This window comes from Castanea sativa, chromosome 8 (assembly GCF_040712315.1).
Source record: "Castanea sativa cultivar Marrone di Chiusa Pesio chromosome 8, ASM4071231v1".
Classification (NCBI taxonomy): Eukaryota; Viridiplantae; Streptophyta; class Magnoliopsida; order Fagales; family Fagaceae; genus Castanea; species Castanea sativa.
This window is the reverse complement of record NC_134020.1, coordinates 4,963,916-4,980,286: the sequence shown is the minus strand read 5'-3', so window position 1 is coordinate 4,980,286 and position 16,371 is coordinate 4,963,916. Positions and strand designations below refer to the sequence as shown.

Sequence of the window (16,371 nt, the reverse complement as noted above, 5' to 3'; positions counted from 1 at the left end):
GTGAAGCCTTGAAAAAAAAAAGATATGGGTAGGTTACAATTCAACTTAATACTTACGCTTTGTTTGTTTTGACATTAAAATTTTCAAAAAAATAATTTTGAAAAATTATCTTATTTTTTTTATGTTTGATAATATTTTTTTTATAAAAGTATCACATATTACTATGTTTAGTAGAGTCCTTGAAAGTGAGATAAAGTTGTTTTCAATAATTTTCATATTGCCTCTTAACTTCTTTTATTTAACGGACATGAGATAGAATTGCTTTCTGGAAAAATTTAGCAAAAAACAATCTCTAAAAAATAATGTAGGAACATGGACATATAGGGCCCAATTAACATTAGTCCAATAGCAAAAGTAAGCCCAATATTGACTGGCCCACTTTGAGAATAAGCCTTCCCAAGAGAATCAAGCCTTGGACCACGAATCAAGCATAGTGCCATCCTAGATCCAAATACCAAAGATCCCATCTCGAGGTAGAGATCTTCACTGATCTGACGAAGCCAGCGCCTCTGCCAGGCTTCCAAGGTAGAATTCTAGAAAGTATGAGGTTTTCTAAGGAAGCTTTCTGAATCTTCCTAATGATTCTACAATAGCCTCAACATTAATGAGAATTACCTGCCTAGCACAGTCGCATTTAATGCTAAAGGACGGGCCTAAACAATAAAAGAAGCCCTAAAAGTCTCTATTCACGATGAAAAATGAGAAAAGAAGAGCTTGGTGGGACTGAAAGTTATCCAGCTGTATAGGGACAGCACACTGGAGAAGAAGATAGAGCTAATATAAGGGAGGATAGAAACAAAAGAAATAGACATAGAAAACACGAAAGAGAAAAGAGAATTGTAGAAAGAAAATTTCTAGAAGATTAAAGTGTCATTGCTCTTGAGAAAAATTCTTGTAACACTATTCACAATATGAATTGATTAATCTAGTTGACATGATTTTTACGTAGTTTCTTGTCCTCATTCAATCTCCTATTGTGGATTAATATCAGCCCATAATACAAATTAGTTGTGCCCTTAAATTTTGATAACTAACTCTTTTGTGGCCACGCACAAATAAGTTATATTTTTATTAGGATTTTTCGTTAATCTAAGAAAGTTTCCTTTGATATATTTTTTCTGATTCTACCAAATTTATATAATAAAAAAAAACTATATTCTCAAAAAATTTTCCATTGAAACACACAGCGTTCATCTTGAGAATATGCTGCTTTGAAACTTGTCTAACCCCTCAAGCACGAGTTCTTTAACAAACAATTAGAGCAACTTAAACGTAATTTCAATCCGTTCATTTAAGATTCGTTTGGTTAGAGAAGTGAAAAAGTAAGAAGATAGAAAGTGGGAAGAGGGTATAAAAGATTTAGTTTTCTCTCATTTGTATTTGGTTGGGAGAATGAAAAAGTAAAGAGATGAAAAACTTAGTTTTTTTATTAAGAAAAAAACTAAAAGGATAAGAGTTTGTATAAATTTACAATTATGTTCCCATTATATATTTTTTTTAAACACATTTTTTAGCAAAAAAATTGTGTGCAAACAAAAGAGTAACACCTTTTTTTTATCAAATAAATTATGTACGTGCAAGTGGACAAAGGAAAAAAAAAAAGCAACTGGGAGACCAAAAATAAAAAAAACCATTCTCGTCAGCCCAGTTTTAGCTTCTCCTCTCCCCCCTCACCATTTTCAGGAAAAAAAATTTGTGGCAAGCTCGAGAAGAAAATACTCAAACCTCACTGTATTTTTTTTTCTTCTCTCCCATTCAAACACCCACTAAAAATTCTCACACTTTTCTCTCATCAATTTTCCATCCTCCCTAAAATCCCTCCAAAAATACATACCCTTAGTTTCAAATTAAAATCTAAAATTTAAGATCTTTAAAAAAAAATGTTACAAATTAAACTATTTTCGTTAATTTCATATCATACCTTGGATTTACAAAATTGTATCAATTTAATTTGAAGTGTATATAACCTTTACTATGAAATCGTAAAATCACCTCTAGACTACATAATTAAAAACATAATTTCCCCTTATTATTAACTCCACCACTACATTTATAATTATAAAATAACCACTCCCTCTATCATCCTATATTTAAGATTTATAAATTCTCTGACTTGGGCAAAAACAACTTCATGCATACACTATATTTTACATTCAATCATGTTAAATATTTAATTAAGACTTTCGAAAATTAATAAAATAAAACCAACAATAATTTCTTTTAAGTATTACAAGTCTAAAGGCCTAGATCAGCATGTTTCACTTCAATAAAACTAAAGATTCTAGCCAAAATGCATGTCAGACACTAAAATTCTAATCGTGACACTCTCCGTACACTGTACACTGTTAGGACCCGAAAATAAAATTTTGACCGAGAAATTGACTTCCCATTTTATTTGAACCAAAGCATACATTGACAGCCAGAAAGCAAGCAGGTAAAAACAGAATATCTCGCTAAGAGAGAACAAGTACAGAGTGGAATTGATTATTACAAGTAATAAACCATTCCATATGGTTTTATGGTATCATCATCAATAGGCACACCAGAGAGAAGAAGAAAAACAGATTTTTGGAATTTATGAGTTGATAATCTCAGACAATTGACAGATATTAGATTGTAAATTTAGCTTGCAGGTGGATGTGGATTGCAATGCCATCACCTGCAGCTGCTGCACCTTATTCCTCTTCTTCAGCCTCCTCCAGCCAATTCACAAAGGACTCCAGGGCCTTGACAAAGGTTTGCCTGAGTTGCATTTTCAACACGTAATTATAAGCCACTAAGAAAAATGGAACAGAATCCAATAAAACTAAAGGGCATGTCAATTAAGAACGCAAGAGAGGCTATGATTTCAGATATAATAGAATGACAGTGAAGTACATGCTGGTGATCTTGACTAGTTTATCCAAAAAATTTGGAACTAAAACTTTGTTGTTGTTTTAAGAAAAATAGAATAGAAACCAATAAAACTAAACTAAGAGGGTAACCCACATCAAGTATCCTTTATAATTACCATAAAGGTCAGGGTTACTGAAGACACCACAGATCTAGTGCAATGGGAAACAAATGAAATTATTTAATAAACATAAAACTCAAATTCTATGCCAAAAATCCAAATCCAAAAAAAATGAATAGTATCATAAATAGCTACTACGGCTATTGCCCATCCCCGGGAGAGTTTATAAATAGCACAGAAGAACAGATGAAATTGAAAATACTCAGGTTCCAAAATTTTCCATAATGAAGACCCCCTTTCAGATTATGGAAATAGTACTACAATGCAATTGTAAACAAATGAAATGATTTAATTACCATAGAATACAGTGCTATGCGAAATTCAGGAAGAAACTTAAATGGGACATAAGAAAATACTTAACAGATCAATAGCAAACTTTTGCTGGGTCCAGAAGTATTTTTGAGTTACAAAATGTGCTTATATCATAATATCCTACTCTTAGCTAAAGAAAACTCTTAGCCAGCACAGGAAATTTAGGGCTTGTTTGGATCATCATGATTTTGAGTGATATCACTCAGTTTTTATGAGTTTCCAAAATGCGTGGGTCCCACTGAAAAAATCTTGTTTGACTTGGTTTTTGGGTGATGTTACCATCACTCAAACTCAAAAACTTGAGTGATGGATGATGGAAACTGAAAACAGAATTTTGGCGTTTTCAGTTTCTGAAATATGAGTTATGGTGGCAAAAGGTGAGTTATGTGACCAAACAAGAATTTTGGAGTTTTTATGATAAAGCGAGGTTTAGGTTATGAGTTATGGGTTTTGAATTTGAGTTATGAAAACTGGGTCATACCAAACCAAACGAGCCCTTAATATCTTGATGGAGGAAATGAAATCAACTTGCATACCTGCCCTTGGGGTTTGTTCCTTTGCGGAACCAGTGAAGAATGGTGTCTTCTGCCAGTACATCCTGATCATAGAGAGACCTCACAATCTCAGGGAACAGCTTCATGAGCTTAGCATCCTCATAGCATTGCATCTGAACTTTGTACATGAGTTCCAGCTCAAGTTTCCCATTGGTGCAGAAAGTATTCAACAGTGTCGCCCATGTTTTCACCTGTATCACAAGAAGCTCACTCCCACCATCAAATTTAAAGCTAATAAATTCCCTCCAATGAGATAAGGATATTTACAATCTGTAGTTTTCATATCAAGAATAAAGCTTTTCTTGAAAAGCTACATTCAGTTAGCTCACACAATATCAATACAATACAGGTTTATCTGGATGCAACTAATGGAATTTGGCATTAGCAAGAGTACCAAACATTCTCATCAACTATGAATTAATATGACAGCTATATTTAGCAAATGTAAATCATATGATGTGAATTGCAGAATCAACTTCAGGAAAGATATTTCTCATGATCTTTCTAATAATATGACCACAAGCATATGCATTGTTGTGACAAGATTTACAATCTAGGATTTAAATGGTATGAACAAATGAAAGCAAAACAGAGAATGCAGAATATAAACATTGATTTATGTGGATCGGTCTTCTACACCTACATCCACGGGCAGAGAGCAATTTCAGAGATGATGATTACAATGGTTTTTCTCAAACTCACCTCAAAAAAAAAAAAAAAACACCCATAACCTATGAAGCACAGGTGCGGGTGCGGGTACGGGTACGGGTACGGGTACGGGTGTGGGTACGGGTGCGGGACTCGGCAATTTTTGAAAAAAGTGGGTGCGGGTGCGGCGGGACTCGGCAATTAAAAAATTATTAAAAATATTTTTATTTATATTTTCTATATATTTTTACTATTAAAATATTCTTAAAAAACATATTACTAATTTACTATGCCTTGATTCACAAAACAAAGAAAGAAAAAAGCAAGAAACACAAAACACAACACAAAACCAAAAAGAAAACACAAAAGAAGCAACAAATATTCAAAATAAAATTAAGGAATGATAGATTTAGGGTTTTTGGGTCTCATTTAGAGCCAATTTCGGCTGTTGCAGCCTGTTTCGAGGCCTGTTTCGTCCTGTTTCGGCCGTTTCGGGCATGTTTCGGCCGTTTCGGTCGCCGGCCGATACGGACCGATACGGCCGAAACAGCCCGATTCTGGCCGAATCGGCCCGAATCTGCTCGAATCGGCGCTGCGTCGGCGCGATTCAAGCCGCGTCGGCGCGAGTCGGCGGGAAAAAGAAGATGCCACGTGGCCGACTCGGCCGGACGCCGCACCAACGCGCGAGCAGCGGCGTCCCTCGCGCGTCGGCGAGTCCCGCCGCGTCGGACGCGGGTGCGGCACCTCCGGTGCCGCGTCCGTGCATCCCAGCCCATAACTCCCTGCCTCTAAGGATCAAAATTATCTCATGCAATAGGCATATGACACAACCTATACAACATACAACAACCGTGCCTCTGAGAGCCTCAATATGCATCTGTTAACCTCTTTAGATATTCTTCTATGTCAGGAAAACCTTTTTTTTTTTTTTTTGAAGTAACAAAAAAAATTATTGGAAAAAAACATACCTAGTACACTGGTGGTGTACTAAGAGAGAAGTACAATCAATTCAAAATACAATGATCAAACAAGTGTAAAAGAGAAAAACAAGGGGGATTCTATGTCAGGAAAACTTCAAGTGACAATTCATATTCTATGCCCTGTAAAGGGAAACCTGAAACAACTAGTTAAACAATTATCCACTGAATGGAAACACTTTTAATTTCTATTTGCAATACAAAAGTTGTTCACAAACAATACACATAAGCTTCTTTCTTTCCTAAGACCAACTCAAAATTCCTTATATACTACAACCCGAGCCAGATATGCAAATCCAATTTTATCATTACTGTCTAGGCCTACATTCTCTCTTGTAACATAGGCACTGGCAGGTTCCTTCCTCATTAGCTTGATGGCTTCACTCCTTGCCCTACATCTTTTTCAACCATTGTCTTTGTCCTTGGTATTTTTACAGTTTTCCTTCTCTTACCAAAGTAGAGTGGGATGGTCCTTAAGCCCTCATAATCACCAATCACAAAACACTCAGCAAGCATTTCTAACATATCCATCTCAATCTAATCATCTTATATGTGTTTGGGACTAGCTTATAAGCTAGCTTTATGCTTTTTAGCTTTTATGTATAGCTTTTTAAAAGCTCACTTTTTCAAAGCACAAATATATTTTAGCACACTTTCAGCAAAAAGCTAAATAAGCTTATCAACATACCCACTCCTTCAAAATAAATGGAAACAGCTTGGTTTGGAAGTTGCCCAAAAAACATCAAGTTTCAACATTGTCCAAAAAACATATTCAAATGACAGACTAACAGCCCACTCCATTGAAACATTAGACTGACAAAACATCTGACCAACCACTTCTATTCTACAAAGCAACATCAAAACCATTTTCTGGCCTTCACTAGCAATATGTAACTAGTACAGAATATTTTTTATAAAGGAAAAAAAAAATATTAATAAAAAAACCACCACATGCAAGAAGAATGAAGTAGCAGAACAAACTATGTACAGCAAAACAACAAGAACAAGCACAGCAGTGAGATTGTCAGGGAGATGAAGTTAAAAGAACATGAATATAACAGCAAAGCAAGTCAAAAGTAACTCATATTTTAAGATAGTAAAAGATTCACATGTCTATTACTGGGAAAACTTATCTACACTAGAAAGGGCAACCCATGGCATACTGTAAATACTTCTTCCTGAATTACTTAAAAAAAATGTCGTACCCAATGCAGAAACTCACTTCCGCAAGGTCTAGGAGAGGTCATTGGTAGGCAGCATTACCCCTAATTTTTTTTAGAGAGCCTAATTCCAAGACTCAAACCCACAACATGCTACATTGGGTGGAAGACTCTTGCCATCGCACCAAGGCCCAAACTTTTCTTTCCAAATAGGGTATAACCAAAAAATTCTTAAGCCTCACTTCTATCTTTATTCCTGGCATTTACTTTGAATTTAATTATTCCCTACAACTGTGATATGGCTATCTATTGGGGAACTTAGACAACTAAAGCATTTTTTTGATAAGTCTCTAAGACAACTAAAGATTGTCCCGATCTTATCCCAGATCACTCGGTTCAACACCTTGGCGCACACAGAAAACTATTATCCAGATAGTGCCCCCTACCACGGGTTAAAATTATCAACCCAAAAGGCCAGAAATGAAAGCATAAAAGAAAAAGTACCCTCGCATGAAAAACTACATTACATATAAAAAAGTACAAGCAACATGTAAGACATTGACAAACAGTGAGCAATAATATATCCTGCCCATATGCTAAGATAAAGATGTAAAGTTGTGTAGCAAATAGCAATGATACATAAAACATTCAACATTGGTTTCTTAAATGGGTAAAGTATTAACCACTGAAAAGAAGACACGAAACAAGCATAAGTCTAAACATACCTGGCGTAGAGCTGCATTAGCATTTTGCTGCTGGTTCTTTCCAGACCACTGAACAGCATCCATTATGACATCCCACAAAATCCTCACAACCTCAATGTCTGGCAACTTAGCATCTTTAACACGCTGCTTCACAGTTTCTATGACTTCAGATATGTCAACCTCCTCTGTTATCTGGGTTGTTAAAGCAGATTTCATGTCCTTAAGTTTCACTTCAAATATTTTCTTCTCATTGTACTCGACCAAAGGTACCAACCCTTCCTTCCTGAAAAATTTGAAACCAACACAAATATTAGTTCCACATCATGGGTTTTAGCAGACAATAACAGTGTTCAAATTTAAAAAGGGAAAACAAAGGAAAAAAGGTAATAATGATAATGATAATAACAGTAACAACATGCAAAGAGACTGAAGCTACAAGAACTCAAAAGAAATACAAAAGGATTTTAATAAAAACAAATATTCCTTCCAGCAAGTACAGCATTTCTTTGAAATATCAGAGGCCAGAAAGCATTCAGATAACACAAAGGGTAGGGTCTCAAGATAGGAGAAAAAGGGAGGTACCATAAAACATTATCCATAACTCCAATTCCTTAAACATATGGTTAAAACTCACGTGAAATGCTCTGAGAAACCCTCAGGGGACCGTTTTGCAGATGGGAAGAAGTCCAGAAGGTTTTCCTCCACTTTACCCCGCTTCAGTATAGAAATCAAATCATCAAGGCTATTATCAATCAGATACTCCTTAAAGAAGTCAGTTATAAAAGAAAGAACTAGCCCTTTGGCCACAAGATTATCCTTGAGCAGTGGCTGGAACACTGTCTCTGGTGGAAGACCTGATAACTTCTGGGAGAAAGCAAGTGCTGTGAAAATTGCCAGCTTCTTCCTCTCATTTTCCTCAAAAAGCTCCAAGGACTGCAGGAATCTTCGCATGACATTCTCAAGATTTTTTATGAGAAATGGCTTCCGCCGTAAAATTTTCTGTATGTAGATTACAGATGGTAAAATAAGTTCTCGTGTAGGCTCACAGTCTATTATAGAGTAAGGGTGGCGCTCCCCCTCATCAGGTTTGGTTGTTCCAGGTTGTGTACGCCCCCCTGTGAAAACAACCTGCAGTAATCTGACAAATTAGACTATTCCATGTTCAAGAGTAATAAACTAATAGGTTTTACAAAAACTAAATAACTTAATATTCCCACCAGATATATGTAAAAAGTGAAACACCAAATCAAATTTATTTTTGTGTCAATCACCATAGTAATAAAAATGGCAGAAATCAGAAATAAATGACATTCAGTGGGACAAAGTAAACAAATGCCCCCATTAAGATTTCAGGAGGATAAGTAGTAAAGCCAAGTATAAATTGTATAATCCAGTAAACTGAGTTCTGTAATATTAACAAATATGTATCCAATTAACACTGGAAAAAATATCATGTTTAAATTGATGCCACAAAAAAAAAAAAAAGAGAAAAATGAAAGAACCAGGTTCAATTTCTATGATTATGTCTGCCTCAATGAATCATCCACTATCACCAAAGCATCATGTAATAAACCACGACTCTATGGACAGAATTTTCTGAATCTAGTTTCAAGTAGAGCCAAAGGCTAGGATCACCATTCTTCAGAAATTAAAATAAAGATGCAGTGAAACTAATAAAGGATTAACTTTTCTTTTAACATAAGATATCAAAAATCTCTGGAGCATCAAGTAGCTTACCTCAAAAAAGGTGTCACCGTATCTTGAGAAATTAAGATCTGCAGATTCAAGACTCTTAGCGATAAGTTCCTGCATGTAGCAAATATTGTTAGGTATATCAAGAATACAAAGTGGAACAGTATACATGCCATTGAATAGTTTGTAAGATTATAATTGCTTACGAAACAATTTTTTATATATGAGTATAATTGCATGAGTAACACTTACCAGATCACCAGCATTATCCAAATAAATCTGGACCACTGCATCCGCAAATGCTGCAGGGTCCAGCGGCGCTGCAATGTTCCGTTTGCGGGTCTTAATCCGCGTACCACTGGACATATGAATCAATTAAAACAAATAAGAACAAGTTTGGGACTAAAAAGTCCAACATTGTAGTAACAACTAATGTTCTATTAGGCAAGAATATCCAAAGTTGTGCTATATTAACCGTACATACTGTACACTAATAATTTCTACTTCCTAGGCCATATAGCCACAAATTAGTTCTAATTATTTCAAAACAACATAACCATTACATTTCCCCTCATATGAAGAGTAGATAACAGATGCCACTTCTTTAAAGATCAGAAAGCACATACTTATTGACTTATAGGTAAATTAAGCACAATTGGTTCACATATGTCATCTTTAACTGGGATAGCTACAAGTAGCATTTGTGAAAGTGAAACAACTGAAAAGCTTTCACAGTTGTACATGTATCATATCCACCATCCTAACCATAAACATATGCCAAGAAGCATAAAATCCAATACCCTCCTAAAGTTGATTCAGTATCTGTGATTACAAAAAACTGATTTTAAAAATCTTTTTATGAGTGAAGGAAAAACCAAAAAACAAAAAGATACTGCAGATCTAACACTTAGAAGAGAAAACAGTAAAGGAAGTGAAGCATCAAATCAGCGCATGATAAATTCAAAATATATCTGTAACAGCAAATCATTCAACACAATGCTCTCACTTTGGTCATAAACAAAAGAATGAAATTTAAAAATTGGACAAATATTTAGGGGCTGTTTGGTAGTGTAACTAAAACAACAGTTTTCAGCATTTAAACAACATTACACGTATTTTCACAAACTTTTTTACCCACACGCATTTCCAAAAAATACAAACAACGTTACCAAACACCCCCTTATTGTGGATGACCAATTAAACCAAAATCCTCACGAGATTGAGCCAAATACAACAACTTTGTTGAATTGAGATACTTCAGCCCTTTCTATCTTCTGAAACCAAGATAGTACAACAATTCAGATTTGAAATACTATATCACTTTCTCCTTACTTTTTTATGCATCAACAATTACAAAAGTGGAAACAAAAAACTTAACAGTATTTCATTAGTTAGATTGATCTATGTTTTAGATGCATAATCAAAGCATATTCCAAAATTACAAAGAACAAATCAGATTATACAACACATAAAAACAGAGAAAGCATCTTACCATTTCACTTTCTCCTTACTTTTTTTGTCAACATTTACAAAAGTAGAAACGCAAAACTTACAATATTTCATTAATTAAACACTAATAATATGCCGTTTTTCAGATGCATAATCAAAGAATATTCCCGAAAAACAAAGAAAAAAAATCAGATAATACAGCACATAAAAACAGAGAACACGTCTTACCCAAGAGTGGGTCTCTCCTTCGAGCTGCAGGCATGAAACCGAAAAACTCGATCAGTAAAAATGAATGGCTATTTTTTAGCAAATTATGGATCATAACTGATAGTATCAAAGGTGGATTTTTTCAGCAAAATCAAACAAACCCAATTCAAAGATAAGATCAAAAAAAATATTCCCCAGATAATAAAAATCCAAACAACAAGATCCCCCAACCATTAAAAAAAAATTCCTGAAATACCATCTCTAACTCACATCCAAAGTATTTTTCTTTATCAAAAAATACAGATCAGAGGGGAAAAAAAACCCTAAAAAATTCTTTGTTTTATACAGATAAAATAAAAAAATAAATTAAAAAAAAAAACTAAAAAAGGGAAACTTTTTCTTTCATTTTTCTTTTTGGGAAAAACCCAATAACATAAAAGAATTCCTGCACAAAATTCTACCCCATATAGAGGCCAAAACCTATAAGATCGAATAATTCAACAAGAATCCAGATCAAAAAAACTACCAAGAACATCAAAAACGAAAATATTATAGGCTTTAATACATAAACAGAGCACACAAACTAAATAATTGAAAACTTTGGCCAAAAAACACCGTTTAGGGTTCGAATTATAAACATTGAGAAACGGATCTGTGAAGAAAACAAATCACATAGAACAGATACAGTTAGAGAGAGAGAGAGAGAGAGAGAGAGAGAGAGAAACATAAGAAGAAGAGTACCTCATAAACCAAGACGATGAGGGATCGGAGAAGATCTGAGTCTGAGAGACTCTGCGTTGGGAGCTTTTGCGATTAGTAAGAGAGAGAGAAAGAGAAAGAGATAGAGAGAGAGAGAGTCCCGTGAGTAGGCTTAGATGCAGATATTTATTCCTCTAATAAACACACACAAAGAGAGAGAGAGAGAGTAAAAAAATTTTAAAATGAAAAATAGAAATGTGATTTTTTTTTTTTTTTTGGAATTAATATAGAAATGTGTCTGATGGTCAAGTTGGGCCTCCCACCCTGTCATTTTTTTTTTTTTTTGGAATTAATATAGAAATGTGTCTGATGGTCACGTTGGGCCTCCCACCCTGTCATATGGGTCACACTCACACTCACCCTTACCCTCACTCTCACATGATGCTTTTGCACATTGAGGTTATGAAATCTTAAATTTTTTATTTTTTATTTTATTTGATAAGATGATTGAGCTTCTCAAATCTTAAAGGAATATTTGTTAAATTGGGATATACCAAGTATATTAATATAAACTTATTATTCTTATAATCCATTGAATACTTTTGATTGGGTTTAAGTTAAAGTAGTACGTCCATAGTGGTCGGGTATGATCAGATCACATCCAAAAAGTTTTGCGAGGAAAGAAACTCAAGGGAAGCATCACGAGCATGAATAGGATTCGTCCATGGGCAATGAAGTCGTCCAGTTCCAGGATAGTCATCCAGACCCAAAGGCATGGACAACCGGACGACACTTGGTGAATTTTAAGAAAACTTTTCACAGGTTCCATATAATCAGACTATGATGCACTATTCCTAAAACATGAAAATGATTCCTCATAATCCGCTCCATGTGCTCCATTTTCTCCATTAACTCCACATATCTCACATGATGGTAGTGGACCAAACAAGTAGATCCACTTCCAATTCTCTATGAAAAGGATCAAGTCACATTCACCCAAGGTAAGTTCTACCATTCACAATTTCTCATTCTAGTGTTTTCGAGAGAAAATGGACCTAATCATCGGAGGGTCTTTGGCTGGGTTACATCGGTCACCCTTGATAGTCATTTTCTTTCTTTTCAGGTTATATAGCCATCACCATTGCCCGAAGCATTCCAACCTACTGATTTTCGAGTATCAGCAGTTGGCACCGTTTGTGGGAAGGAAGTGAGCAAAGTTTCTGAGTGCTAACTTTATTGCTTTCCGAGACAAAAAGGATGCATGGTTCGGACTAGATTGATGGCTATTAGTCCAGAACACTAGGAGAGTGGAAACGTCTCTAGTCACCCAAACCGTGCACCAACACTCCTGCTGACCATCCAAGGCAGCTGCAATGGCAAAACTAACGCAACAAAATCAGGAGTTAACTAGAAGTTAATAGACAACATCAACAATGACACAGCGAAGAACAAGGACAAAATTCAGAGAATGGAGGTGTGGAGAACGGTGCTGAATGAGAAGATCAGTCCAGAGGTATTGTCACTCGTAGGGTACCATGCTTGGAAAGCGAGATGGATCAGATGAAAAGAGCCATGAAGAGAGCAAATCACGTGGATGACCTTGTCCATAGGACTGACTCTCCTTTCATTGCATCCATCACAAGTCACCCCCTACCCTCCAAGTTCAAAATGCCTACCTTGGACTTGTATGATGGAACACAGGATCCTTGTGATCACATTGCCACGTTCAAGACGACCATGCATCTTTAAGGCGTTCCAAATGAAATCATGTGCAAAGCCTTTCTTGCCACGTAAGTTATTCGTTAACAACTTTGTCGAAGGTCAAAGGCATAAGCATTCCTCGTCTAACTTGCTGAACATAGAACAAGGAGAAAACGAGAGTTTGCATACTTTCATTAGTCACTTCAACAAGGAAGCCCCATTAGTAGACGAGATGGATGATAAGATTCTCTAGGCAGCCTTCTACAATTAAGTTAATTTAGATTTGTTCATCCATAAGCTATACAATCAGGAGCCACAGACTATGACTGAGTTGATATATTCAGCCCAAAGTTTCATGAATTCTGAAGACGCAATTTATTGCTAAGAAAAAAGAAGAAGGCCAAATGAGTGGAAAATGGTTATGTACATCATCCAGAGCAAGGTTTTCGTCCAAAGAAAGCCAAAACAAAGGAGGAAAGGGATCGTGATGGCAAGAACATGAGATCGTCCTCAGGACAATACTCCAATTATTCTCCCCTAAATACCCCACTTGACCAAGTGCTGATGCAGATCAAGGACGACCCATCCTTGAAATGGCCAAAGAAGATGAAAGGAGATCCTAGTAAAAGGAGCAAAAGCAAGTATTGTCGTTTCTACCAAGATCATGGACATGATACGAACGTGTGTTATGACTTGAAGTAGCAAATTGAGATTCTCATCAAGCAAGAAAAGTTGAAAATTTTCCTTGGACAAGACTACAAGGACGAAAGGTAATCATTGAAAGGCAAAGCAGAAGAAACGGTGTGTCAACCACTTGGAGAGATAAGGGTCATTGTAGGAGGAATGTCAATCGGAAGCTCGTACAAGGCCAAGAAAACTTACCTACGGGTAGTTCAAAATGTTCAACTTACTGGCCACCCACCAAGGAAATTTGGAGAGGATGAGCTTGCTATTGTTTTCACGGACGAAGATGCAAGACGATTACATCATCCCCATGATGATGCAATTGTTATTACTTTGAATAGCAAATTATACAACTAAAAGGGTGTTGATAGATAATGGGAGTTCAGTGGACATCCTCTACTACCCAGCTTTCTAGTAAATGAGAATCAACAATGAGTTACTTCATTTAGTGAATGTGCCTTTAATTGGGTTTGGAGGAATGAAGGTTCTACCAGTAGACACTATCTCTTCTGCCAGTTGTGGTTGGCTTTTACCCATGGTAGATTAACAAGGAAGTAAATTTCCTTGTTGTGGATTGTTCTTCCTCATAAAGTACTATCACAGGACGACTAACTCTGAATAGTTGGAAAGCTACAACGTCCACCTATCACTTATCTGTCAAATTTTCAACGAAATATGGTATTGGAGAAGTACAAGGAGACCAGTTGGCTGCTAAAAAGTGCTATCTAGCAATGTTGGCGATGGAGGAGCAGATGCAGACGATGAATATTGAAGAAAGGAGAACGGTATCTGAACTGATTGAAGTATTCGAAGATGTTCCATTGGATGAATCCGACCCAAAGAAATTTACTAGGAATGAGATAAGCATGAAGGAGAAGACGAAGCAAGACCTTGTCCAATTCCTCAAAAAGAGCACAAATATTTTTGCTTAGAGCCATGAAGACATGCTTGGGATTGACCCAAGTGTGATTACACATCGTCTAAATGTGTTATCGACTTATAAGCTCGTTTGTCAAAAGAGGAGATTGTTCACCCCAGAACAAGACAATGCCATCAAAGAAGAAGTCCAGAAGTTGGTAATAGCAAAGTTCGTCCGCGAAGTCTACTACCCAGATTGGTTAGCTAATGTAGTGATGGTCAAAAAAACTAATGGCAAATAGAGGATGTGCATGGACTTCACAGATTTGAATAAGGCATGCCCCAAAGATAGTTATCCTCTTTTATGCATTGACCAATTGATGGACTCAACATCTGGACACTAACTACTAAGTTTCATGGACACATTCTCAAGGTACAACTAGATAAAGATGGACGAGACACACCAAAAGAAAACATCCTTCATCATAAGCCAAGTTTTGTTTTGTTGCAAAGTAATGTTGTTTGGTCTGAAAAATGCAGGGGCTACCTATCAAAGATTAGTAAACCACATGTTTTGTCCATAAATTGAGCGAAATGTTGAAGTGTATGTGTATGACATGTTGGTCAAAAGCGCGAGGGAGACATAACACTTGGACGACCTCTAGGAGAGCTTCGATACACTTAGACGATACAAGATGAAACTGAATCCAAGCAAATGTATTTTTTATTGGAAAAATACATGTTTGTATCGCATACAAAACATACACAGCAGAAAATTAATGGATTTACTTCATTCGCAATTGATAACATGCACTATGTAAATTTCAGAATTTAAGACCAAGATAACGTACCTTGAAGTAGTGAATTTCAAAAACAAGATTAGAAGCACTTGGGAACACTTTTAATTTTCACTCCAATTCCACTTTACGCCCAAGAAGTGTAATTCCTCAATCAGTTTTCCAAGGGAGAATAATAATGTGTCTCACACTCACATACACATCATTTCACAATGATGTCACACACACATCTGAAATTCTGTATGTTTCTCCTTTTGTATCTAATTGATTATCTAATTGGGATAGCCTTTAGTGCCTTTCCAATTGGACTTTAGTGTGTGGCTTGGAGTAGGTGTTGGAAAAATACATGTTTGTATCGCATACAAAACATACGCAGCGAAAAATTAACGGATCTACTTCATTCACGATTGATAACATGCACTATGTAAATTTCAAAATTCAAGAACAAGAGAGTGTACCTTAGTGCGGTGAAATTTAAAAACGGAAAACTAGAAGCTCTTGGGAACCCTTTTACTCTTCACTTCAATTCTACTAATACCCAATAAGTGTGGTCTCTCAATCAGTTCAAAGGCGAATAAGAGAGAGTGGTATACACTCACATATACACACTATTTCATAATAATGTTATCAATTATTTGAAATTATGTATGTTTCTCCCTTTGTATCTAACTGATTATCTAATTAGGTTGGCTTTTTGGGCTTTTACAATTGGGCTTAAGTGTGTGGCTTGGAGTGGGACTAAAAGGGATTAATAAGACACTAGCTCCAATGGGCCTTTGGTTTTTCTATCAACTCTTGATAAGTCTAAAGTTACCATTAACTATATTTAATACCACTATATAAATATAATTGCACTCTAGGCCTTATCTCTATATATATATATAAAACCGAAGCCCTGCTTGCTCCATAATTTTCC

The 16,371-nt window shown here is 35.9% G+C and overlaps 1 protein-coding gene across 1 annotated transcript; it reads right to left on the bottom strand.

Moving 5' to 3' along the window:
- Window positions 1–2,364: 2,364 nt before the first annotated feature.
- On the bottom strand, window positions 2,365–11,672 carry LOC142607489 (uncharacterized). The gene is made up of 8 exons (XM_075779004.1): window positions 11,458–11,672; window positions 10,738–10,761; window positions 9,313–9,418; window positions 9,106–9,174; window positions 8,003–8,496; window positions 7,390–7,651; window positions 3,862–4,070; window positions 2,365–2,742 (listed from the first exon to the last, which is right to left on the bottom strand). The coding sequence occupies exons 1-8, from the start codon at window positions 11,460–11,462 to the stop codon at window positions 2,676–2,678; spliced, it is 1,236 nt and encodes a 411-aa protein (XP_075635119.1). The 5' UTR covers window positions 11,463–11,672; the 3' UTR covers window positions 2,365–2,675.
- Between the last annotated feature and the right edge of the window lie 4,699 nt (window positions 11,673–16,371).